The 26,425-nt window shown below is 42.8% G+C and overlaps 1 protein-coding gene across 2 annotated transcripts in view; it reads right to left on the bottom strand.

The window, feature by feature from the left end:
- Window positions 1-1,627: 1,627 nt before the first annotated feature.
- Window positions 1,628-26,425, bottom strand: part of znf438 (zinc finger protein 438) — a 53,403-nt gene continuing 28,605 nt past the window's right edge. For both annotated transcript variants that reach the window (XM_085361917.1, XM_085361918.1), the window contains exons 3-5: window positions 24,149-24,238; window positions 2,480-4,245; window positions 1,628-2,344 (exon numbers count right to left, since the gene is read on the bottom strand). In XM_085361917.1, the coding sequence (XP_085218043.1) occupies window positions 1,756-2,344; window positions 2,480-4,221 (2,331 nt within the window). In that variant the 5' untranslated portion in view covers window positions 4,222-4,245; window positions 24,149-24,238 and the 3' untranslated portion in view covers window positions 1,628-1,755. The remainder of the gene's footprint in view (window positions 2,345-2,479; window positions 4,246-24,148; window positions 24,239-26,425) is intronic.

Below are 26,425 nucleotides of genomic sequence, written 5' to 3'. Positions count from 1 at the left end.
TCATTATATCTATATATTCTATCTATAGAATAAGTCTATGTAGCATATATATACTTTTGGTAGGTCTTTTAAAAGATTCAGGTACATTCACTTGACCCTGTGATTTTTTTCTTTTCTTCTTCATATGAAAGATACATACAGACAGACGTTAACAGAGCTACTGTGCTCCCCAACCAAGAGCAAGACATTTAAGCACCCCCACCCCCAAAAAAGAAGCAAACAACAAATGTCTCAGTGCTGGTTCTTTAAGGACCAATAACAAGCATAAATATTCTCAGAGACCTCTTTAATAATCTATATAGTATAAAATAGCATATTTTCTGGACTTGACAACAGTTTATATTAACTCTATTCAGAGTCTAGGTGCACACAATTCCACAGGTGCGTACATGAGCTGGCAACAACAGGTAGGCGATTCAATGGTTTTCCTTTGCGTATTTACTAAACCGATGGTATTCTGTCAGTGGTTGAAAAAGCTTCAATGCAAACCTCACTTCTACAATCACAAGTGTGAATAGACCCTTGGCATATCACAGAATACACATATAGGCATTAATCGACAAGTCAAGAAGATAGAACTCGGCTTACTGAGGACCATACCAATGATAAGTCACGTTACGCATGAACACCAACATTTTTTTTCCGTTTTTTTTTTTCTCAGAAGGCCACAAGGATGTCACTTGGGTGCTGGTTAAGAAAAGTGTTCCTTCATGGGTCCAGGTGGATAATGAACCCCAATACTGCCCTTAATTGGACTCTGTTACACGAGCAATACTACACTGAGGATTGTACAGTTACAGAACACTTTTAAACTGTTATGACGCAAAGGCCAGTGGTTAAATTGTCAGCCACTGAGATGGTACCCAATGAACTACTTTTAATTCAGCCGTCCCCGAATAAAATGATCTCCTCAATGCTCTGTTGTAGTATCTAGCCATGCAGACCTGGTAGCTTGAGTCATCTTTAAGATTTCTGACTCTATCTGATAAATGGAGGTGACTAGAATTAGTTTGTGCTCACATTTTACATATCCCCAATAATGTTTTGCTTATAAAATAGCAAAATGAATGGGAAATAACGAGTAGGAAGCTGCAGGAGCTATTGTGACTTATGAACAACAAACTTGGAGCTACAGCAGTTGACTGCTAAACCTTTGTCCTGTGAAAAATGTGCCTGGTGTTACATGGAAAGGATTATCTGGCTACAAAAACATGTTTCGCTTTTAAACATTTGATCGTGTGTGGTGTCACTTTTCGTTTTGGTTCGGCACGTTTAAAAAAAAGAAAAAGATAAGAAAATCTGATCTTATCTGCATGGCTAGATATATTAAAGGGTGAAATGACCCCTGGACTATTTCAGTTGGGTCATAGATGACCTCTAATAACTTTTAAATAAACAATAGATAGAAAATAATCATTTGCATTTCCAACGAGATATTAAATACATACTTCCAAACAAAACAAAGTCCAAAAACAGAACAGTGCAATCAAAATAACATGAAAAATGATATTGTGTATAAAACTGGATTCTCTGACCTAGCGAGAGCATCTCTTGCAAATCTTAACACAAAGATCACTTTTCACCACAGGCTTGATTTTATCTTTACTGTTTTTCATCTTTTGCACAAGGTCAGATTTCTCCAGTGGTGAAAGATGAAACTAGTGCTATAAGAGAACATCTCTATCCCTGTGCTGCTGATTGTTAGAACTGAGTGTGTATGAGTAGGAGCCCACGCCAACCCAAAGGGCCAGTCGGCTAACGCGGGCTTGGAGCGGGAGTTTCCAGATCCCGGTCGGCCTCGCCCTCTTCCTGGCCAGAGTATGAGCTCAGGGCATCCCACAGCAGGCTCGGACGCTCACAGTGGTGGTGACACCTCCAGTGCTCCATGACCAGCTCTTTAGTGTCTAGCACCTCACTGCAAAGCACACAGTTAAAAACTGCACCTGTGGCAAGAATGCCGAGGCCTCCGCTGCTTTCTGGTGATGGGAGGACCCCGCTGTCATCTCCTTCCCTTCCTCGGTGGTGGGACATGATGTGCTTCTTAAGCTTGGAGAAAGAAAAGAATTCTTCGTCGCAGCTTCCACACTTGACCAGATTGCGCTTCTCATTTAACTGTCGCCAGTAGTGGGCAGCGTGCTTTACCAGTTCGTTCTCAGCCTCACGGCCTCCCCGTGGGGGTTGGCCCTCACAGAGTTGAATGTGGACCTCCTCCCCGTGCACATATCGCAAATGCATCTTCATGTCTGCAAAGGTGGGAGTGATTGCCTGACAGCGGCCACATTTGATCTGCAGCTCCACAGGATCTTCACAATCCTGTTCATCTGATGGTTCCGGCAAGCTGCCCCTGCAGAGAAATAAAAGGAATAAGGTGCAGTCAGTCAGTATCTTTGGCTGTTTAATTCCCCTTGCCAGAAGTTAAAGATCAAAAATGAGGTTGCAGCATATATTCATTAGTTATCTCAATCGCTAATAATCTTACCCCTCTACAAGCACGTCTTCCTCGTGATGACTGACTGACGGCTCCACGGTTAGCACCACCTTATGGACCTCTCTCAGATGACTGAAGTATACCCCAACATATCCAAAGGCCTTTTCGCAGAACTCGCAGGATAGAGAACGACGTGGCCGTACCTCAGAGTGATGAAGCTTCTTGTGGGTGCTCAGGCTGCTTGAGTGAGCGTACGTCTTGCGGCAGACGGGGCAGATGTGCGGCCGATTGTTGGCATGACTGTTCATGTGGCTCTGAAGGTGATGCTTGAATTTGAAGCAGCGGCTGCAGGTGGGGCAGCGGTGGGGCGGTCGGCTTCCTATGAACACTCTAGGATGGGAGCCTCCTCTGAGGTGGAGGGTTACCGGGGTTGGCTGAGGTGGACAGTCCAATGCTTTTGTTGTGGTAGAGGTGGGGAGCTGATGACCAAGTATGAGCTCCTGTTCTTGGCCATCTGGCGTAATAGCAGGCAGACTAACCAACTGGGGAACTGTCTCCATCACCAACATGGGCTTGGGTCGAATGCTGCGGTATTTTTTTGAAATATCAACTTCCTTTTGTTTGGATCCTGGAACAACTGCCGGCTGTTTCTCCGGGACCCTTCTACGGAAGAAGGATAAAGACCTTTTCTTGCGGGCTTCAAAAGCTAAGATGTCTTCCATTGTTTTTCTCTTCCTTCCTCTCTTCTTGCCAGGTGGCTTCTGGAGTGTTCCTACAACAGGCAATAATGTGGGCTGGACCTGAGGTTCTAGACTGGAGTTAGGCACCCGGTTGTGACTCAAGGTTTCAGCTGTCTCGTGGGACTTGGATGTAGAATCTAAAGGGCTGGTGAGTCCTTTCAGGCCAGGTAAACTTTTCTTTTCTGGAGATAAATTATTGAGCTTGGCAGCTGGGATGAGGGTGCTCTTCATTTTAGAGTAGGGCAAAATGGGTAATTTCCCCTTAGGTGGGGATGGGATAATCTGGACTGCTTTACTGAAGATAGCTGGAGAAAGGACAGTGATACTGCCCTGGGTCTGGGCTGCAGCCAGCTTAGATTGGCACACTCTCACTGTAGTCTTATTGTCCTCCGGTGATTTGCTTTGGGAGCTTTTGATGGAAGCAGGGGGGTACTGCAGGTTCTGAATGAGACCAGTGGTGGTAGGTCGTTCTGAGCCATCTGGTACTCGCTCCAACTGAGAACCCGGGTAGAGGACAGCATTATCTGGTAGAAGAGCAGTAACAGAGATGTCAGAGGAGGCTGGGTCTATTAGAATTAGCTGCTCTGAAGGCTCTTCTTTGGGCACAAGGGTTTCCTTTGTGTGCTTGGTCTCTTGTAGATTCTTCTTAATAGCTGTTGATGCTCCACAACCCACTGATTTGGTCTGTGCTGAGTCAGAAACTCTGGAGGCTGTTTTCACCCTGGCAGGTAGTGGAGGAGATTTGACCTTATCTGTGGTCCCCTTGCTCCTCATTGGCTGGTATCTGGGAATGGGTAGTTTAAGGTTCTTCTGATGCTGCGGCGACTGAGAAGAAACAGAAGGTGGGAGCGCCACCAGGGAGAATGTGCCATCTTGACCTGCTATTTGCATGAGTGCATAGTTTTGGGTGGGCACAATGATGGACTTGGGGCTTGAGGCAGTGGTAGCCTCAGGCAGAGCAGATGAGGGCTGACAGGACTGGACCGCAGGGGAAGGAGAGGGCACCACAGCCGGGGCCTTGGGGGCAATGCTCCGAAACTGAAGGCTCTTCATCTGATGGTCTGCAGTCACTACCAACTGAAACACAAGCATAAAAAACATGTATATAAGTTCATGCGCTGAGGGCCTTCAGCTTTTCCAGTCTTAAATCCCCCTTAAACCCCGAACAGGCAACCCATCAGCTAGCCTGCATGCTGATGCTCTGACAGGAACAGCCAATAACGAACATCAAGGCCAAGACGTCCTGATCGTATTTACAAATGCAGATATACTTTTACATTAAATACTTACCAGCATGCTGCCAAAATGTGCATTGCTGGTGACTAGAACTTCAACTAACAGTCCTTGGTGCCAAGGCTGAGATAAACGAGGAGTTATCTCATAAAGAGGAACAAACAGTACTCCAAGAACAGACAAAGCCCAGCAGAAACCTTGAGGAGGAGCTCCATTTGCCCCCACCCGGGAAGAGCCTCAGAAAGGAGAGACATCCATGGCATCTGAGGAAGAGCCTCAGAAAGGAGAGACATCTAAGGCAAGAAGAGGGGTCCCTATTTGCCTCCAACTCTCTCAACAACACCAACGACCAGGACAAGGGACCACGACCTTCCCCAGTCCCCCAAACCCCTGACAGGCCATCACCCTCCTCCCCCTCCCTTTCTCCCTCCTCCCCACACCTGAAATTCACTGAGGAGATGATGGAGCGGGTCAATGCTGGGCTCAGATCTACCCCCCGTCCCAATCCCTTTTTGTCCCCCATAAACCCCCCACCAGAGCGGCCAAAGGTTCGCCATCGAGCCCCACCCTCAACAGAGCAATCGAAGTCACATTGCCCAGCCTCGCCCCCCTTAGTTCCTCTTCATGCCCTGTCTCCGCAGTCTGATATGTGATATGTGAAGGGTCCGGGCTGTGAGGATTATGGCAGTGATGACTTTTCCCAGGAGAAGCTGGGACCCTGTTTACTAGAAGGTTTTAAAATTTCTGTACTTTTAGGTGACAGGAGACATGTGGCCTGGTCAAAACACAGAGAGCTGCACTCTAAAAGATCTTTAAACATAGTAAACATACCTTGTGTGCCACAGACTGCTCCCAAACATGAGGGGACAAGTAATACCTCTAAAACACTTAAGTTGGCTTTATTAAACATTAGATCTCTAGCTGGGAAAACATTTTTAATTAATGATTTAATCACTGAGCACAGCCTTGATTTTATGTTTTTAACTGAAACTTGGTTGGACCAAAGTAACAGTGGAGCTGTTCTCATCGAGACGACCCCTCCTAACTACAGTTTTATCAGTGAGGTCAGGGCGAGCAGGAGAGGAGGAGGGGTTGCTGTAAGCAGCTATCTCCTGGAAGTTTTCAGTCTTTTGAATATGTGGCTTTACAGCTGAAGGCCCCATCCAAAGTTGTGTTTCTTAATGTTTACAGGCCTCCCAAATACTGCACAGACTTTTTTAATGACCTCAGTGAACTGCTGTCTGTGATCTGTGTTGATTTTGACTGTGTAATTATTGCTGGGGATTTTAACATTCATGTGGACAACCCTCAGGACAAAGGGACTAAAGACCTGAGTAACACTCTGGGCAACTTTGGGCTGACTCAGCATGTAACAGAGGCCACACATAATAGAGGACACACTCTTGACCTACTGATCTCCAAAGGCCTGAGCATTTCAAAGGTTACTGTGTCTGATGTGGGCCTGTCTGATCATTACTGTGTTTTCTTTGAAAGTAAAATCTCAGCCCACACAAATATATCAACAACAGTGATCACAAAACGGTGTATAACTGAACACAGTAGTGCAATTTTTAACCAGGTCTTCCCATTAACACCTGACCTGCCCAGAGGGTCAGTCAATGAGCTCGTCAATAGCTTCAATGCTAACATGTTAAATGTAATGGACACTATTGCTCCCATTAAGGTGAAGGTTATCTCTGGAAGGAAAAAGTCTCCATGGAGAAACTCCACACTGGTGAAAAATAAAAAAAGAGAGTGTAGGAAAGCTGAGCGCAGATGGAGAAAAACAAACCTCCAGGTTCATTATGACATTTATAAAGAGAAACTTCACAATTATAATTTACAACTGAGGAATGCAAGGAGGTCCTACTTCTCTGACATCATCACTAAAAACAGCCATAATGCTCGGGTCTTATTTTCTACAGTTGACAGGCTAACAAACCCTCCTGTGTCAGTGGCAGCTGAACTTCATTCGACCATGGCCTGCAATGACTTTGCCAAATTCTTCACTGAAAAAATCCAAAAAATTAGACAAGCAATTGGTACATCAACAGCAGATCCAGGATATGTACTGTGTCCACCAAAAAACTGTTTAAACACCATGAAACAGTTTCAACCTATTAACAGCAAAGACCTGGAGGACATCTTAGGTCAACTGAACTCCTCCTCCTGCTGTTTAGATGTCCTGCCAACAAGTTTTTTCAAAAAGGTCTCAAAGACTTTAGAGTCAGACCTGTTACAGATCGTCAACTTTTCTTTATTATCAGGTGTGTTTCCAGAATCACTAAAAACTGCTGTAATCAAACCTATACTGAAAAAGGACAATCTTGACAAGACACAAATGAACAACTACAGGCCGATCTCAAATCTCCCGTTTTTAAGTAAGATCATTGAAAAAGCAGTTTCCCAACAGCTCAGTTACTTCTTAAAACAGAATAATTGCTACGATGCCTTCCAGTCAGGTTTTAGACAGAACCACAGCACTGAAACCGCTCTGACCAAAGTGTTTAATGACATATGTCTGAATACAGACAGTGGAAAAATGTCAGTCCTAGTTTTACTGGATCTCAGTGCAGCATTTGATACAGTTGACCACAACATATTACTCAAACGACTGGAGAACTGGACAGGTCTTTCAGGAACTGTACTAAACTGGTTCAAAACATACGTAGAAAACAGGAAATACTTTGTATCAATAGGTAACTTCACATCTGAGCAGACAAGTATCACATGTGGAGTTCCCCAAGGTTCCATCTTGGGACCCCTTCTGTTTAACATCTACATGCTCCCACTGGCACAGATTATAAACAACAACAAAATAAACTATCACAGCTATGCAGATGACACACAAATATATATCACAATGTCACCAGGAGACCGAGGCCCTGTACAGGCTCTTGGTAAATGCATTGAGGAAATCAATGACTGGTTGTGCCACAATTTTCTCCAGCTAAACAAAAACAAAACTGAGGTAATAGTCTTTGGCGCCAAAGAAAAACGATTACAGGTCACCAGAGAACTTCAATCTATACATCTAAAAACCACAAACCAGGCGAGAAATTTGGGTGTAGTGATGGATGCAGACCTAAACTTAGAAAAACACATTAAGACAATAACAAAGTCAGCTTACTATCACCTCAAGAATATATCAAGGATAAAAGATCTGATGTCTCAACAGGACCTGGAAAAACTAGTCCATGCATTCATCTTTAGTAGGCTTGATTACTGTAACAGCATCTTTACAGGTCTACCTAAAAAATCAGTCAGACAACTACAGCTCATTCAGAACTCTGCTGCTCGAGTCCTCACTAAGACCAAAAAAGTGGACCACATCAGTCCAGCTCTGAGGTCCTTACACTGTGTGACAAAGTGGGTGAGAAGACCATTTGTCTACATTCTTAGTTAACATTCTTGTTTTGATTTAACCATATTTCACATGTAATCTGCAATAGGCAAACATCTACTATCCCGGGTTTGTTTATGTTCTGCACTTTTACAGATTATATATAACATCTTGGTTTAAATCAATTCATGCAAGTTTGTTAAGTTAACATGTTATTTATTTCAACTGTTAATTTGTATTGTTTGAACTTACCTTTACCTACCTGTCTTCCAGAAGCAAAAGGAGGAAATGTAGTTCTACTTCCTGCTTTATACCTTCTGGGTTCATCTGAGGTCACAGGAAGAGACCAAGGGCAGGAGGGGAAGAATTCTTATAATTTAATAAAGTTGATTTTAAAGGGTTTATAAAGAAATAGATTTAATGTTGTGATATGTATTGATTACACCAGAGTTTATGTTGCCAGTCAAGAGGAGTAGTAGAGGATGAATATAATCATGTTCATCTCACCTACCTACTGAATGGAATAGTCCAGAGGAGAAAGTGTTTGATTAAGGGGACTATTTAAGCAGACGAACTCAGGTGTTTCAGAAGAAGGGTTCAGGTCAGTGTAGCTGTGTGCAGTTTGACCTTAATTTCCGTTGATTTAAGTTCAGTTATGTTTATTTGAATTGAGTTTATTATAGAGTTGAGTTTCTTATTTGTTTCTTTGTAAATATTCTTGGGCCACAGAATGGTGAATAAATCACTTGCTACACTGGACAGCATCAGTCTCCTGCACTTCTTTGACCGCTTAAGTCGAGTCCTACCACACACTGGCTGCCTGTCCGTCAGAGGATAGACTTTAAAGTTCTGATGCTGGCCTATAAAGCTCTGAATGGTTTAGGACCAAAATACATCAATGACCTCCTGACCCAGTATGAACCATCCAGATCCCTCAGGTCATCTGGATCCGGTCTTTTATCAGTTCCCAGAGTCAGAACCAGACACGGAGAAGCTGCATTCAGCTTTTATGCTCCTTATATCTGGAACAAACTCCCAGAAAGCCTCAGATCAGCTGAAACACTCAGTTTATTTAAATCCAGGTTGAAGACTCACCTGTTCTCAGCTGCATTTGAATAAAGCACCAAATCCACACTTTAAGCTTAAATTTCAAAACTTACATTTAACTACTGATTTTATCTACTGTTCTGATTTTATCTGTTTTGATTTTATATACTGTTGTTTGTTTGTTAATTAGTTAGTTAGTTTATTTGCTTGTTTTATTCAATTTTAAATCATGCTTTTTATTTGTTCTTGTTTCTAATGTCTCTGTAAAGCACTTTGAATCACCTTGTTGTTGAATTGTGCTATACAAATAAACTTGCCTTGCCTTGCCTTGCCTTACAAGTATCACATTTACAAAGCAAAGACTTCTTTGCTTTGTGTCGAGGTGTTCATCAGTGACTTCAAGTAGGGCTGGGCGATATGACCCAAAATTCATATCTCGATATTTTTTAGCTGGATGGCGATATAAGATATATATCTCGATTTTTTTTTTTTTTAAGCCATAAGTTAAGAACAAAAAGAGAGTTCTTAGTCACACTGTGTCCCAGATGTCACACGGGCACTTTTATTTACATACAGCGTAGATATTACTCAAAAATAAATTATCAGCATATATTAAATAATCATGGTCCATAAATAAAAGAAAACAATGTTGTTTTTGTGCATAACAAAAAGCTCACAATTGTGCAGTCAAAATGTAAACTAATAGACGCTGAGCATAATAACAAAGAGACAGATTTCACAGCTGCACCACGTCTCTGAACAGGTGCCATTTGTGGTCCTTATACACACACAGTACGTATCACTCCGCGAGGCTCCTCCTCTGTAGCCGTAATTCTCCGACAATCCATCAAGCGGTGCAGCTCCGTAGCTTAGCAAAGTCATATTAAAACATTTTTTGACAGATTGCTGAGCGCTGTGTACCACATAAAATCGGTTCGCGGTCAGTAAGCACAACCAGAATTCATACATAAGGCGCACTGTCGATTTTTGAGAAAAGGAAAGGATTTTAGGCCGTGCAGCCCCTCTGGGCTGCATGTCGTTAGCGCGGTTAGCTCGCTAACACGTTGACGCCATCCAGCCCCACGCACGGTAACTCGCTAACGGAGATTTTCCGCTTTCATCTTGTCATTGCCTGCAGGTGAAGCTATGGGGGAGTTGTGTTCAGTGCAGGAGAGGCGAGGCCGAGTAACGTTGCGTAGAGACAAAAGTGGACGAAAGAGAGGCAAACCTGCGGCTCCACAAGTATAATTATAACGTAACATAGACTATATCGATATAAACGATATTGTCACATCTTATATCTCGTATGAAAATATATCGATATTTTTTAAAAACTCGATATATCGCCCAGCCCTAACTTCAAGTATTGTAAATCTTGCCCCGTGGATGCAGATTTTGTCTATGAACGAGGCAAGATTTTTCCACATGAACAATGAAAGTCAACGCTGCAACACGTAGCACGTGCGCAGGCTTAAACTGGTTTGGTCTACAGACGGCAACAAGATGTGGTCAGAATGGGCGGGAGATATATTTTGGATGCATTTTTTACTCCTGATGCAAGAACAATTTTCAGAAGCCAAAATTTAAGTATTCTCACTGCACTGTTAGTGAGAACTGGTTAGAGTTCATGTCATTGTGGTTGATGGTTCGGACCTTAATATAAATGCAACCCCTCTGCATACGGTCTCCTTTTCTTTCTTTTTTTTTGTGGTGTCGCTACTTTGCAACCCAAGCAAGACAGCAGCAACGTGCAGTGTGTAAAATGCAGGCATATGCACAAGTGTGACAAGCTGTCCTATTACCCATGTCTCTCTAGACCCAAACAGCAGACTCTCTGTCCCCCAGGCTAAGGACAGAGTGCCCCCTTTGATATGGGCTCAGCATGTAGTCAAGGTACATGCTGAGGATCTGTGGTGAAGGGACTCCTTTTACCTCCCCCCTCACTTCCTGTAAGGATCAGTCAATGGAGCGTGAAAGCTGCTCCCTACTCAGCTTGGCCAAAGGCAACGAGGATGTCCCTGAAAAAAAAAGACCTGGGTTTATTTTATCATCCCTTGTTCACAAATAACAATTCATGGTAGCCCAGTGGGGATGAGGCTTTGCACTCCGTGTTTCACCTTTCTGACTATGTTGATACAGTGGGGGAAACTATAACCTCAGAGTGAGGTTTTAAGCAAGTCTTTATTATCTCAATCTACCATAGCGTTTCCATCCATCAATCAAAAGCCACAGGTATGGTTTTAAAAACAAAGACAGAATTCCCTTCATTTATATCAATACTCTATCTTTATATCAAAAGCAGGGACAGATTACACTGGAATGCTTCAAAAGGCCTAACTGTAAACAGACTCTGGGATTTCAATTTCACATTATAACCTGAACCTTAATAGCACCGTTTGATACAGGCAATGTTCCAGCTCCACTCTGTAATACCAAACAGCATAAAGTGCAACAATCTGGAGGTGTTACAAAAGGCAAATATTTAAACAAAATCATTTCTCCATACAAAACCCCCTGCCTGCTTTCACGCTCAAAGCCCTGCACACTCAAAAGGAGGAGAGGAAAAGAAAAACGGCAAAGGGCATATTGTTTAACAGCTGGAAGTGTTTCTGTGCACAGATTATTTATACAGTACCCCTACCGCATTACGACTCCATAAAGCTGGAGATATTCCTCCTCTGTGTGGATAGTTGATTCCAATTTGACTGTGACTTTGGCAGAACACAGAGTGGAATAAAACTGTGGGATGTGCGTTCCTCTGGGTGCTTTATGTAGGTATAAAAAGTGAGAGAATGGACTTGAGGCAATACCTGTTGATTAATTCTGCAATGTGTACATTAATTAAGTTTCTATCTGTGGTGTTATTGCGTTGCTGTGTTTTATAAGACCATATTCACTGCAGGAGGAAGAAGTAGGAACAGAAAGAAAGGGGGAAACTTCCTCATGATTTTTATTCAGGGAATTTATCCTTGGGCAACTTTGTACACAAAGAAAGGAGAAGGCTCAACCTATGTAGGCAGCTGAAGCACAACTGCACAGTCACTAGGCAAACAGAGCAGCGCCAGCGGTGGGAGATCAGGAGGGTTATGAAAACTGTCCTGGTGTAAGATGGCTCCAGTGAGTCGAGCTGAAAGTTGATGACCACCGTTTATGTTCATAAGCTTAAAACAGTATAAATTTACACTCTAAAAATTACCTATCCAAAGCCTGAAAACTGAATACCTACCTAACGATCAGCCACCTGATCGTTAGGTAGGTATATATGAATGTTTTACAGAGCTGCCATTGTCACTTAGCATGCTAACTTCCATTCATTTGTGGGACTCATTTTAGCTCATTTCAGGATTTAATCTCTGACTGTTTCTTTTGTCCAGACTCCCTCTCCACATCTGTCCCTCCCTGAGCCTTGTTCTGCTGGAGGTTTCTTCCTGTTAAAAGGGGAGTTTTTCCTCCCCACTGTCACCAATTGCTTGCTCGTATGGGATGATCTAATTGTTGAAGTTTCCTCTGTATTATTATAGTGTCTTTAACTTACAATATAAAGCATCTGGAGGCCATGATAAAACCATATTAAACTGAACTGAATGTACTGTTATCACAATTAAGACTTGTTCTCATTTTAAGAGGCCCTAAAGACAACACTTTAAAAAACACTTTCGGGCCACATCTGCTAATTCACTTCACTGAATGGGTCAATGACACAACACAGACCCCTTTACTGTTGCACAGAAGGCAATACAGATATATGTCAAAGTGCTACTTTTAAACTTCCAGCTATTTTTGTAACCCTTCTACAGTTTGCTAATTTCCCTCCGTGTGCTCATAATTTGATTCAGGTCTCAGTATGTGCCTCTATCTACATAACCTGCATTTTAAAAACTCCCTTCTTCCACTTCAGGCACATTGGAGAGGGAAGAGACAAAAATGAGAATGAGAAAGAGGAAGGAGTGGGCAAGGGTTTGATTTCTTGTTGATGTAACAGCAGCGGTCAACTTGCCCTGTCATCATTCTCTATTCTCCCCAGAAGGTTATTTTGGTGTTCAAACACAAAAAGACACCAAATGAACAGAAATCAAGAGCAACGGTTGTTTAAAAGCTAGACCTGCAGCCCTTTGCAATGTCCAGTTACAATCAAGCACAAGCTATAATAAAATCCAGCTAGTGTAACTAGAATTTTTAATAGTTCTGTTGTTTTCTGTTTCACAGGTCAAAGCATTTCAAGGCTCAACATCTGATCAAAGAAGACAACAGAATGCAATGTCATTTTCAGTAGACACACAAATGATAGACAAAGCTTTCAGATACCTTTAGTTGTTATTTTACACATGACAGGATGATGCTGGCACCAGCGTACTTAACCAAATATCCCATTAGGCCCAGTGATGAGCAATATCTGGATCCTGCCAGATTTTGTCTGTCCACTCTAGGTCTGATCAGCTATGAGTTTTTGAGATGGCTGCTCTGCTTACAGTTTCTCCAGACTAGTGGAGCTCTGCAACAAATGGAGATGGTGTTTCTTGACCATTTTATTGGTGAAAGCTAGGGCTGCTCAATTAATCGAATTTTAATCACGATTACGATATGGGCTTTCAACGATCATTAAAAATGACTAAGCCGATTATTAGCTCCTCCCTCGTGCTTTACTCTCGCACTGCTCCGTGTGGCAAATCGAGCGCACCTCTCTGCATTTCGAACACCCGTCACAACAATTAAGAGGACCCGAGGGAAGCTCGGAAAGCTAAGTAGAAGTTATTTGGAGAGGAGAGTGACTGCCGTTGGTTGAAAAGAGAGGTAAAAAAAAACTTCAGTGGTGTGGAAACATTATGGGTTCGCGGAGTCAGACGTGAATCAAGTAGACACAGTGTGTAAACTTTGCTACAGTGTCGTAGCTGCACCACAGAGCAACACTGCAAAGTTCACTAAACATAGATGTTTACATTTTTCATTTATTTTTTATATTGCAAACATTTGCACTGTTATCAGTATTTGCACACTATTTTATATTATTTTTTGACAATCTTTAAAGTCATTATTCAATACATTGTTATTGTTAAATAAATATCGTCAAATAATCGAGATCTCAATTTCAGTGAAAATAATCGTGATTATCATTTTTGCCATAATCAAGCAGCCCTAGTGAAAGCCTTTTTCAATCTGGTTACATCACTTTGTTTGGCCATCTGCCTTGGATCTTTGAGGGATGATTAGAAAAATCCTAACAGAAAGCTGGATCTTAATTCAAGGATGGTCCTGCTACGTGCCCACTCTTTGTCTACGTATAGAGAATGGATAAACTCCAACAAAGCACAGGCTACAGAAGTGCACTTATGTGCAGTCCTCCAAAAAAAAGGAAAGAAAAAGGAGGGGTTGGGTGATGATGCCATATGTAAATTGGAAAGATAATATTTTTTAATGTGTTATTTTTTTGGGCCTTTCATTTTTATAGACAGTGGAGAGTGGACAGGAAAGTCGTGGAAGATGCACAGCAGAGGGCTTTGGATCGGTCGCTCCATTTCACCTTTGCGCCATGTTCGCCTGCTAATCGTGTAACCTAAGCTAGCATCAATGTAAACCAGACTCACCTCAGTAAAGCTCAGATTAGTGTGCTGTGACAAAGATTGCTCATTAAATAAAATTCACAGTAATTACAAAGAAGTCTTTGCTTTGTAAATGTGATTTATTGTGTGCAGAAAAATAAGCAAGAAGTGCATTTAATTCATAAAACGTGAAGGGCCTGTGAACACTTTCCAAAATAACTCATCCACACACTGATGGCCGACATGCTCCCGTAAAGAAAAATGTCTTCGAATGCGAACCCCATTCACCTTAACTGTTATGCAGCTTTGACTCGAGGGGGCATAACACAACAAGGCTAAGAGACAAATGTGCAAGCAGGTCACTGATGCTACTCAAACTGCTGCTGGATTCAAAACGCCAACTGCTCCGATCTGACTGGGGTCAGAGGTCACTGCTAGGGTGATGCAGAAATCTGGTTTCTGGAGAGAATGTAAGAAACTAAGGAAGAAAGAAGAAAAACGATAGTGTGTGTGTGAGAAAGAGGGGGGTTGCTCCACAGAGACAGATTATCAGGTAAAGCCAGAGGGGTGAGAGGTGAGGATCTGGTGTTTATGCTGGAAACAGGTCAGGGGTGAGCAGCAGGGCAGAGTGGGGACGGGCCAGGCATCCACCTGGAATGGAATGACATGGTATGAACTGCAGACGCTTTACTCACACACACAAAAACGTCAGCTCATGCTCTCACAGCTGAACGCTGGTCACATGAAGATCTGGTCCAGCCAAGACCGACTGGCCGACCAGCCAAAACAACCCACCTATTGTTAGGCAGTAATGCAATTTAGTGAGAACTGAAAGCGCCACTTTGTTCAGTGTCAAAACATGAAGAGCACCGTGTTTGGGGAGCATCCCCGATGCGTTCTGTGATTCTGCTTTGTCTCGCTTTTAGCCAAACAACTACTGTTTAAACTGCAGAGTGCAGCATTTTGCTTCCTATCTATGAAGGCGGTGGCAAGGACCCAAACATAACAACAACCACATCTCGAAAAAAGAAAAAAAAAAACATTAAAAAAACCCAATTCTCACATGAAAACGAAGCAGACAATAAGAAAGGGAGAAAGGGGAGGTAATTTCTTTTTTTCCCCCTCACAGTGAGTTTTGAAGAAATCAAATCTGAAGTATTTTGGGGAAAGGAGAGCAGAGGAGTGTGAGGTTTGTTATCTCTTCTTGTAGGTGAGAGCAATGCTCATCTGGGACTCACAGATAGAGTCTGGAGATGGAGGGGGTCTGGAATGAGACTGCGTGTGTGTGTGTGTGTGTGTGTGTGTGTGTGTGTGTGTGTGTGTGTGAGAGAGCGAGAGAGAGAGAGAGAGAGAGAAGACTTAAAAAACAGCAGAGGCCAAGCTCCCCCAGGTTTTAGCCCAGATGAAAGGCCAGGATCTGGACTAGATAAGAGAGCAGATCATGGGGGGTCGGGGCCAGTCGGCTGTGAGAAGCCATGTCCAGCGGCCATCTCTCAGTAGCCCCCTCTCTCTTGCACGCTCACACACATTATGTGTGGGATAAGTAAATGTGAGAGAGTTAGTTAAAAAGATAAACCTTTCTTGCCTTTGTTAAGATGCAAAAACATAAAAAAAACCAAAAATGCATCCAAGAGGAAATGACATCATTCCCTCCTGTGTAAAGTTATCTGTGCTCCATTGCTTCTGCCTGCATGCATGCTAACTACTCATTTTTGCGCACCAGCTCGTATATGCATGTGTGTGTGGGTGAAAGCATGAAAGCAGTCATGGGGTAATGAAGTCAGTGTTCTTGCTTTATCTCAGAGTGCTTCTGAATGAGAGAGCCAAAGAAGAGGCGCACACGCTGCCAACATCCAGCTGCTCCTTTTCACCTCTTCACCGGACAACAAACAGCGAAAGCTGTTGTAAGACAGAACATCAGAACACCATATGGTATTCAGCGCACGCACACACACATATGTCATCCACTGTCACCTGAGCAAATCAATGCAAGAGAGAAATCCATTCCAATTAGGATCCGGCTGCTCTGCCCTGCATGTGGATGTAGATTAATCAATAAAGAAATCCCACCACTGATCTGCCATTCACCGTACAGAACACACTGAACTCAGACTCTCGGTGTTTTGCTTTCATTCACTTGCAAAATAAGGAAGTGTACGCACTCGTCCTTTTTATATGAATCCAAATAATTTTCTATTCAAAAGGATTCCAAAGTGGTCAGTAAAAAAATGGAGGTCCTGCCCTTTAAAAGCAGGATCCTGTAAACCCCCGACAGCCAGCGACCTGTGACCCGATGTCCACAGCGAGGCCATGCGTCATTCCCCGGGAAGCCATAGTGTCCTCAATCATCCGTGCTTGCAGATGACCCAAATGAGCGTACGAGCACACATAAACAGACGCGGCCACGTTGCACGCAGCTGATGTGGCTCCCGGCTCTGAGCTGAGTGACGTCGACACGGATGCGAGGTGACAGCAGTGTGTCAAAGTGCACGTAACTGTGTAGAGGTAGGTGTGTGTGTATTCAAGGTCGGAAGTGTTAACGTGGCCCTCCTCCCCCGCCTCGACGCCCTCGGGCATCCAGCGCTGTGTTAGCCGTCCAGACTTTGCTCAGCACTAAAACCTTTACCTGACCTTTCCCTCTGCTGTGACATTTGGGCCCTTCTGAGCAGGTCAAACAGCACTAAACAGTGGTGGAAAAGCAGAGGGGAGCTGGAGGAGAAAAGGAAAGAAGAGAGGGACGAGAGCTGTCAGAGATGACAAGACGTGTTACAGGACAGCCACTTGGGACCATTTTAGTTAAGAAACTGCCATCCAAGACTGTACATCAAATCAAAATCAAATCAAAATTTATTTATATAGCACATATTAAAACAACAGTGTTGACCATAGTGCTTCACAGTACTGCATAACTACATAACTGCACTATTTGCACTGAAATCCACAAAGAAGAACCGTCATTGACAAGATCTCTTAGCTTTGTTTACCTGGTAGTAGGCACAGGTACAGTAGGTTAAACACATAAAAGTATTGATACTCGTAGATGTACAGCAGCAGAAGCTGCCTTCACCAGTAAGGAAGCAAACCAGGATTTGGCAAGCCCCACTGTGGACACCAATCTCCAACAAGTATACAGGGTGGGCCATTTATATGGATACACCGTAATAACATGGGAATGGTTGGTAATATTAAAGTCCTGTTTGCGGCACATTAGTATATGTGAGGGGGCAAACTCCTCAAGATGGGTGGTGACCATGGTGGCCATTTAGAAGTCGGCCATCTTGGATACAACTTTTGTTTTTTCAATAGGAAGAGGGCCATGTGACACATCAAACTTATTGGTAATGTCACAAGAAAAACAATGGTGTGCTTGGTTTCAATGTAACTTTATTCTTTCATGAGTTATTTACAAGTTTCTCTTTGTTCACAGCCATTGACATGTCGAAGAGGTTAACACGTGAGGAGCAGATTGAAATTGTGTTGATATCTGGTGAACGCAGTAACCGGGTCATTGCAGCAGATTTCAATGCAAGACACCCTACGAGACCACCCATCTCCCATGCTACAGTTAGCAAACTGCTTGCTAAGTTTTGTGAAACTGGTTCAGTGTTGGATTTGCCAAAATGTGGACGCAAGAAAACTGCCACTAATGAAGAAACATCAGTGGCTGTCCTAGCTTCATTCAGCAAGAGCCCACAGCGCCACTCGCATGTCACTGGAGAGTGGCATTAGTTGAACATCCCTTCGGCGGATATTAGCTACTCACAAATGGCACCCTTACAAACTCCAGCTACTGCAGCATCTCAACGAGGATGACCCAGATCATTTGCAGAATGGACAAAACAAAAATTGGAACAGGACTCTCAGTTCACGCAGAAGATTTTGTTCAGTGATGAGGCAAACTTTTATGTGAATGGTGAAGTTAACAAACAAAACCACCGCTATTGGTCTGATGCTAACCCACATTGGATGGATCCCTCCAAGACTGTTGGAACAACAAAAGTGAGGGTTTGGTGTGGTATATGGGGTACAACGATAGTGGGTCCATTCTTCATCAATGGAAACCTCAAGGCCACTGGATATTTGAAATTGCTACATGATGATGTGTTTCCCTCTTTATGCACTGAAGCTGGCACGTTCCCTGAGTTTTTCCAGCAAGATGGTGCACCACCACATTATGGGTGCCAGGTCCGAGCATTCCTAGATGAACAGTTTCCTGGAAAGTGGTTTGGTCGTCGTGGGCCAGTTGAATGGCCCCCAAGGTCTCCCAATCTGACCCCCTTAGACTTTTATCTTTGGGGTCATCTGAAGGCAATTGTCTATGGTGTGAAGATACGAGATGTGCAGCACCTGAAACTACGGATACTGGATGCCTGTGCTGGCATTTCTCCTCAGTGTGTGAAGAGTGGGAGAAGAGGGTTGCATTGACAATCCAACACAATGGGCAGCACACTGAACACATTTTATAAGTGGTCAGAAACTTGTAAATAACTCATGAAAGAATAAAGTTATGTTGAAACCAAGCACACCGTTGTTTTTCTTGTGACATTACCAATAAGTTTGATGTGTCACATGGCCCTCTTCCTATTGAAAAAAAACAAAAGTTGTATCCAAGATGGCCGACTTCTAAATGGCCACCATGGTCACCACCCATCTTGAGGAGTTTGCCCCCTCACATATACTAATGTGCCACAAACAGGACTTTAATATTACCAACCATTCCCATGTTATTATGGTGTATCCATATAAATGGCCCACCCTGTACTAGAAGGTCGCCTAGGTGGCTGCTGTGGCATCAGATCTCTCTTTTGCTTACTCTGAGTCGTCTAGTTTGAAATAGAAATTACATAAACTGTTGTTCTGTGACACCAGAAATTTGACCTGCAACATTCAAGAAAAAAAGATTTGAAAAGTGGTTAAAAAACCCTGAATGCATCCTCAGGTAAGTGCACGAAGCTGAACTATTCTCGCAGTCTTTGTACTAAGGAGACGGCTGGTTAAAGACTGTTTAGTGTCCAGTGGAACATTTGTGTTGCCACATGCACCTCTGTTGGGTAAGTCCAATAAAAGTTCAGGGATGTAGCGTGAAAGCGGCTTTAGTCATGCAACAAAGAGCCAGCTGGAACTGGTGCAACTGAGGCCGCAGTGTTTGAAATTTCAAAATCGCTAAGCTGCACAGTCAAGTAGGTTTACAGTGAATCGGGCACAAGCAAAAACAGACGTCCAGCGAAGTGGGTGTCAAATCCTTTAACCTTCACCTGGTGACCTCGCAACACCACAATCATACCCAGTGCCTGGCAGACTGCAAAGACTTGTTAAAGCATGAAGGCTTTGAACTTTGAGCTTTCTTTTTTTATCTAATTCTTTTTAAAAGGAAAGACTACCCATCTTGTGAGATTATGTACAATCCAGTCCATTTAAGCAGCAATCTGAGCCCTGACATCTCACAGATATTCACTGGCAGCTGGATAACGGTGCACGACACAGAGCATTAAGGGGTAGGGTAACATGACCAAAGAACAAGACACTGAGCGCAAGATTTGTACAACCGCCTGATTGTCAAACACATAGATGTTCAAACAACAAGGCCTGTCCACTTCTATCTATTCTCTGCTGCTCCTTTGTCCATTGTTTATTAATATGCTCCTCCATCCTTGCTGACAGACTGAGCGATGTTCATTACTCACAAGGAGAAAGCTCAAACACTCCCGCAAATGAAGACTGCATAGAGTTTTTGCTCACGCTGGCCCCGATGAAGAAAAGTGATGCCACTGCAGCCTTGACTGGGGTGCTAAGAAAACACCTGCACTCCCAGACCCACCTTAATGATCACTCGACGCAATGGGAGAACTTTAATGGGGCCCTGGAAGGGAGGAAGGAAGGAAGCTGCCAGCTTGCTAATTTTAGGCACTCTGCATCTCAGATGAAACACTGGAAATGGCAGAGAGGAGGCGTGGAGAGGCGGGAAAGATTTCTGTCTCTCACTTTTGACTTTCTGCATCACGTCTCTCTAACCATCATTACGCCATGCATCCGGTATGAGTGAGTCTCAGAGCTCTTTGATTCTCTGAATCATTTCTCCCTCTCTTCCTGTTTCCTAGCCCTCTCTTTCCCTCCCTCACTTCCCAGCTTTCTCTGCCTCATCCTTCCTTTTTCCAACTCTCCCTTTCATTCGCGCCTCCCTCCCCTTCTGCCAGTACCTGAGTAAATAAACAGTGTTGTGTGGGATGCTAATTAGAGCAGGTTCAGGGACGCGAAGAGCCCAGAGATGGATAAACAGCAAGGTGGGGAGGAGAAGAGATGAGATGGAGGGGGTGGAGGTGGAGGTAACCCACCCCAAGGGCAACACAACACACGAACACGTCAGATTAGCGGTGAAGGACAGACAAGAATGGTTTTGGCTTTCAACCCAACTGAAGCACTGAAGCAAAGGGAGCGTAGCAAAGCAGAGGACTTTAAGGGGCTTGCAGGGGAGTAAAGGGCACTGCCAGAGAAGGGTTCACATACTGGAGCTTTGGCCATGTTGAGAGGAAGAAAAAATGTTGTGTGAACCTTCTTAATGACGCCTGCTCCTTGAGACCCAGTGTGAGATCAAAAGAAATGCAGATGAATCCAACAGTTAAAACAAAAACAGGTCAATGTGAGGCAGCTTTTCCATATTTAACGTTGAATTGTCTTTCTGGTGGGGGGGGGGGGGGGGGGGGGGGGGGGGGTAAGCTGCAGGATGTGTAGGTAAGAAGGTAATGTTACAAAGGAGAGGTAAACGCAAACAAGTACACTCACACAAGTGATGAATGTACCTCATTGCATCACTTAAAACATTGCATCCCAACCTTTGGGATTCAACAAACACGTCACATGGGCTCAGGAACGCTGTTACTAACAACAACTGTGACTTTCAAATGTGCTCATTATAAACTGGATCCAGCCTTTTAGTTACTGCTACATATAACAGGTAATCTTTGTCTGTAGGGACCATTCGCGGCACACCTTTGCATCATTTGCAGCCAGAAGTTGTAACAATTCATCCATTCACCTTGTTAGCCAGGTCCACTATTTGATGCTTAGCTGGCAAATGTAACCATTTATACTTTTAGCTAGCCAAACACACTTTATGCTAATAATTCCAGTTTATCCTCTTTGTTCGGCTGATAATTCGTTTTTTTATCCACATTAAAGCTAACAAATTGACCTGCATCCTTTAAAATTTAAACTTCTATTATATTATTTTACGTACAGTAACTACTAGCATATAACAGAAACCAAATGGAACCATTTATAAAAGGGACCTGATCTTAAATAAATCTCTAAGTGACCTTTAAAACACAGTATGTGCATTGCTGACTTGTGACTATTGTTTTGTATGAAACCGTCTAATCCAAGGTGAGACAGATCAATGGGTGAATCTTGAATGGGAGTTCTGGTCAGTAGCTTTACTCCCACTGAAAGTTCCTTCTTACAGAAAGGTTCATGATTTTGCTAACAGCAATTGTGCCCAAGATTTTATGTCCAACAGACTGAGAAGCCAAAGCAGCCTTTGCAGTCCATTTCTACACAGGCAAGGGGAAAAAACCGAGGTAACTTTACTCTATAGGAAGTTTGATGTCGGAATTCTAATCAGCCTAATGCTTGTTATGTTGGCACATAACTGCATACAGCAACCCACACAGTCATTTTTCAGATTGCTCCGCTGCATGTGATAATTGTTTGTGTGCTATCAGCGCTTGTGCCAGACACTGGGCTTTGTGTTTGCTGTGGGTGCTTTTGTTATGAAATGACAGCGTGTTTGCTTAATCAATCACAATCATCGGCAGCAGCACCCTCCCCTGCAAGAACATTATGGATCATGTTCTGTAGAGACACTATTCCAGAATTTCTGATAGCATGGAATAAAAAAACTGGGATATAAAAATGTTTTTATACTTTCTTATGGACATTTCATGAACTTGTCGAGGTTTTGCATTTTTTTAAAGCCTCTGAGATAAACCATTTCCTCCTCTGTACTCAGGCTGTGTGGATAATGTGTGTGTGCGTGTAGAAAGCGTGAATGTATGGGCGTACAGTTAATGTAAAATTGAAACCTGAAATGATTTCAAAATACTCAGAATGAGGCGTTTTTAAAAATTCAAAAGGAAAATCATTATTTTATCAACACTACTCGAAACTCAAAGCAGGCAGAGATCCACGAGGAGAAAAGAAGATCTTTCTGTCTGCAAAAAGCTACTGCGCTCGAACATCAGCTCAGATTTCATTCTGCGGCCTATGATTGCGTGTTTTAAAGCTTAGCATTCAGATTCAAAGTGACAGACTTTGTGACAAAAGACTTACTGGATAAGGTTCATATTTCCTAAGTTTGTTAAACTGTTTGATTTCTTTATTACACACACTCTTTAAGTGTTAAATGCACCAGAAATTAGTTTCCTGAGAAACAGTAATTTTGCAATGTTTAAGTACACTATAACTCTGTTTCTAAAAAAAAATAAATAACAAACTGTAGAACAAAGTGATTTGTAATCATTTGCACTCTAATGATTATTCCTGCAGTAGCCTAAGCTGCTCCAGCAGAGTGGCTCAGTGGCTGACAAACATCTCCCACTGGTGACTGTGTTTAACTGTGAGCTTTACTAAACCTCAGCAGGAATGGTCAAATCGCCTTTATCTCCATGTATGATGTCTTCAGAAATTGTCTGTCTATCTCAGTCTTTGTTCACAGTCCATAAATCGAGCATCTGCTAAGGAGTCTCTGTTGGATTATAAAACCCAACTAAGACAAATGCTGTCTGGCAGGATCAAAGGCGAACTCGGACTGTAATAATCACTGATGCTGCTGTTAAATTAACCAGACGCTGCTCACTCCAGTGGGAGGGATTCCTCTCTTCTGGCAGGCGGTGGACCAGGTAAAAGAAAAGACAGGAAGTCTGTGGAAAAACGTCGAAACAGCTTGGAATCTCTACCCTACCAAGAAGCAGCGTTAACTGATTATGTAATACGCAATCTTTAATGTTGCTCTGAGATGTTGCATGATTAAAAGACATCCCCAGATTAGGGACACAAAACTAATGACAGGGGAAGGAAACCTTGGCGTTACACGGACTTGCATAAGCTTTTAATCTCACGTTAAGTCCACCTCAAACACTGATGAAGAGATGAGAAAGAGGAAGGTAGGGAGGACTGCCACGTATCTAAGAGGCCGAGGAAGAGAGGGGAAATGTGGGATATGTGATGGCTGGATGGACGAGCTATTTTTATAATGAGGTCAGTGTGAGCTGGGGGATTTCATTCCCCTGGGATGGACACACACACACACACACACACACACACACACACACACACACACACACACACACACACACACACACACACACACACACACACACACACACACACACATATAAGAACTGTGGTGCTGTGATGCTTCTGCTGAGTGAGACCGTCTCTGTCCACAGGAAGATGAGGAGGAGGAAACCCAGAGCTACCCAGGTCTTTCAGGGATTTTTGCCATACCCTGATTAATCCATCTCTGCTACTAGAATGAGAGCCGATCTTTAATTATGGAACACGACTGACATTTTCTGATATCTCTAAAATGTTTTAAAATCCTAACATAATGACAGTAAACCCTGCTCTCTACAGCCATCACATAATTTCATTCTCTAGTCCAATTTTTAATTCAAACTTTCCTTAACTTCTTAGTGTTTTTAAGTCATCGGCTGAAAGCAGCAGGTACAATGTTTTGCTGTGTGCTGGTGTAGCACTTCAATGTCTCTGCATGGGGTCAATAAAGTTTATCTTAAAACAACTGACGTAGACCTGAGGTGTTTACCGATTGGATGATCTTTCCTTCCTTTTCAGCTGCTCACTTTCTGGTTGGTGCCCAGGTTGTGGTCCCCTCCCCCCAGTCTCCGCACTCCTCCTGTGAAGACACATCAACCCTTTCACTCATTTTTATAGACAAAGTCAAAGCAATCACAAAATTTTGGTAAATGGTGACACAGATGTGGTGGATTATGGAGTCCCAAAGGGATCAAAATTATAATGTGGGCTAAAAAATAAATAACAGGAAATAAAGAATAAAGTTTAAAGAATTATTTAAAAAAATAAAATAAAATGAGAAAAATAAGCCAATCAACAATTAATAATAATAATTACCCCACCTAATAACACAGTAGTTCAGAATATGCTAACTAGCAAGGTCAAAACTGTATTATTACTCTGCATCAAAAATATCTTTATTAGCAGACAGCTAATTCAGTTTTGCTGTAGTACTAGTATGTGAGGAGCAAAAAGCTGACTTTTTTTTGTTATAGTAGCCAAATTTAACTAGCTAGCTAGTTAGCTAGAGAGACTCAATAGCCTCAATAACTCTAAATATGCTATCTAACTGGCACGCTAACTAGCAGGGTTGAAACTGTTTTAGCTTTAAGATATTTTAATTAGCATTAAAACAAACACAACAATCACCCTTCTTGTTTCTAATCTGTGATTATGGTGTAAAAAATAAAGTTATTATATCTAGAGACAATAAAAATAATTAGTGAGAATACCTTGAGTAAAATTAATCTATAAATTGCAATTATTTTAATTACTTTAACTTATTTTAACTACAAAAAAAAAAAATACATGAAATATTTAAAATCCCATTGATTTAATTTAATGTTGAAAAAGCATAAATGTATTCCATTAATTATCTGGAGAAATATTGTGGTAGCTGATCAGAAATTTAAAGAGCAAACTGGTGTGATAACAGACTGCACAGGAGTGACAAGGTTTACACCCTAGCATGGCTCTGCATGGCCTGTTTCAGAAGTTTGCGCGCACACACACTATATCAACAAATTCTCTCTTGCAACCCCTCGCTCGCTCTAAACGCCTGTCGCTTTGACCCTCCATTAAGCTGAGCGAGTGCTCGTTTAGCCAACAGTGTCTCAGCAGTTGGGGACGCAGGCTGCCCACTCAGTCAGATCCAGCCGTATTAAATAAATAAGGAGCGCTCTTCTGTGTAAATTATTCATTTAACACGCCTTATCCTCCTCCAACAACCTTGTTAGAGCAACTCAGGAGTCGGAGGGGGGGAATGGGGCAGGGGTGGGGCAAAAGGAGGAGGAGGGGAGCAGACACCGCGGCTCATGTGCGACTCAGCAGAACCTGTGGTGCATCTCTAAGCTCTCTGGGCGTTCAGTTGTAGGGGGGCTAATTCGCTCTGACACCTCCTTTGTTTCAGGCGGAAAAGTGCTGCATACACACAGCTCCGTGTTCGCTCGCACTCTCTACACACTGACATGCACAAACTTGGAGAGAAAGAGCACAAGAATGGAATTTTTAGTGCATATTCATATAATAATCATTCTAGTTGTCTGGATAAATTATTGAGAAATAGGAGGCCAGGACACGCGATGCTGGAACGTGAGGGCTGCATTTGTTTTCTTGCTGCCTCAACTCGAATCAGACAACACAGCGAGTCATCCGCTCTAAACAAGCTGATTCTAATGAGCCGGGATGCTAACCTTGAGGACAAATACGCGACAGTACAGAACACCTCATATCTCAAGAGTGCACTCACGGCACGTCTGAGAAAACGTTTATGCAAGCTTGAGTAAAGCACACAATAGGCATCTTTAGCATTTTCTTCATATATATTTTAGAATATAAATATCACACTGACCCTTTATTTTCAACTCAAAGTCAGCTGCACTCAAAGAACAGTTAATTCCTTCTGATTAGGTGGTCTAAAAGCTTAAGTAATAAGCTTCAAAGCAGAGTGTAATTCTTTCCAGGTATGGGGGAATTAAAAGTAAAGTCTTTCATACTTTGAGTTTTAACGCCATTTAAGTCTAACCTCACACCATGTGTCACAGTTTGTAGAAAAGAAAGTCTGAATTTAAAGGAGACGGGTTTTTTTTTTTTAGCACACATTACACTAGACTGGTGAGGTCTGACCATCAGTCTGCAGCTGAATCAGGATCAGCCCGGCGCAGACCGACACACTCACTCTCTCTCTCTCTCTCTGACTCCAGCGTTCAGGCCCAGAGCGGGAGGTTGTTATGTCAGCTCTGACAGTGCTCATTACCAGCCTCTACGCTCTGGATTGGAGTTAACAGGC

The sequence above is a fragment of the Diplotaxodon limnothrissa genome, linkage group LG9 (assembly GCF_057381915.1).
Source record: "Diplotaxodon limnothrissa isolate DT_005_m linkage group LG9, D_limnothrissa_male_GT1.1, whole genome shotgun sequence".
NCBI classification, from domain to species: Eukaryota; Metazoa; Chordata; class Actinopteri; order Cichliformes; family Cichlidae; genus Diplotaxodon; species Diplotaxodon limnothrissa.
This window is presented reverse-complemented; position numbering and strand designations above follow the sequence as displayed.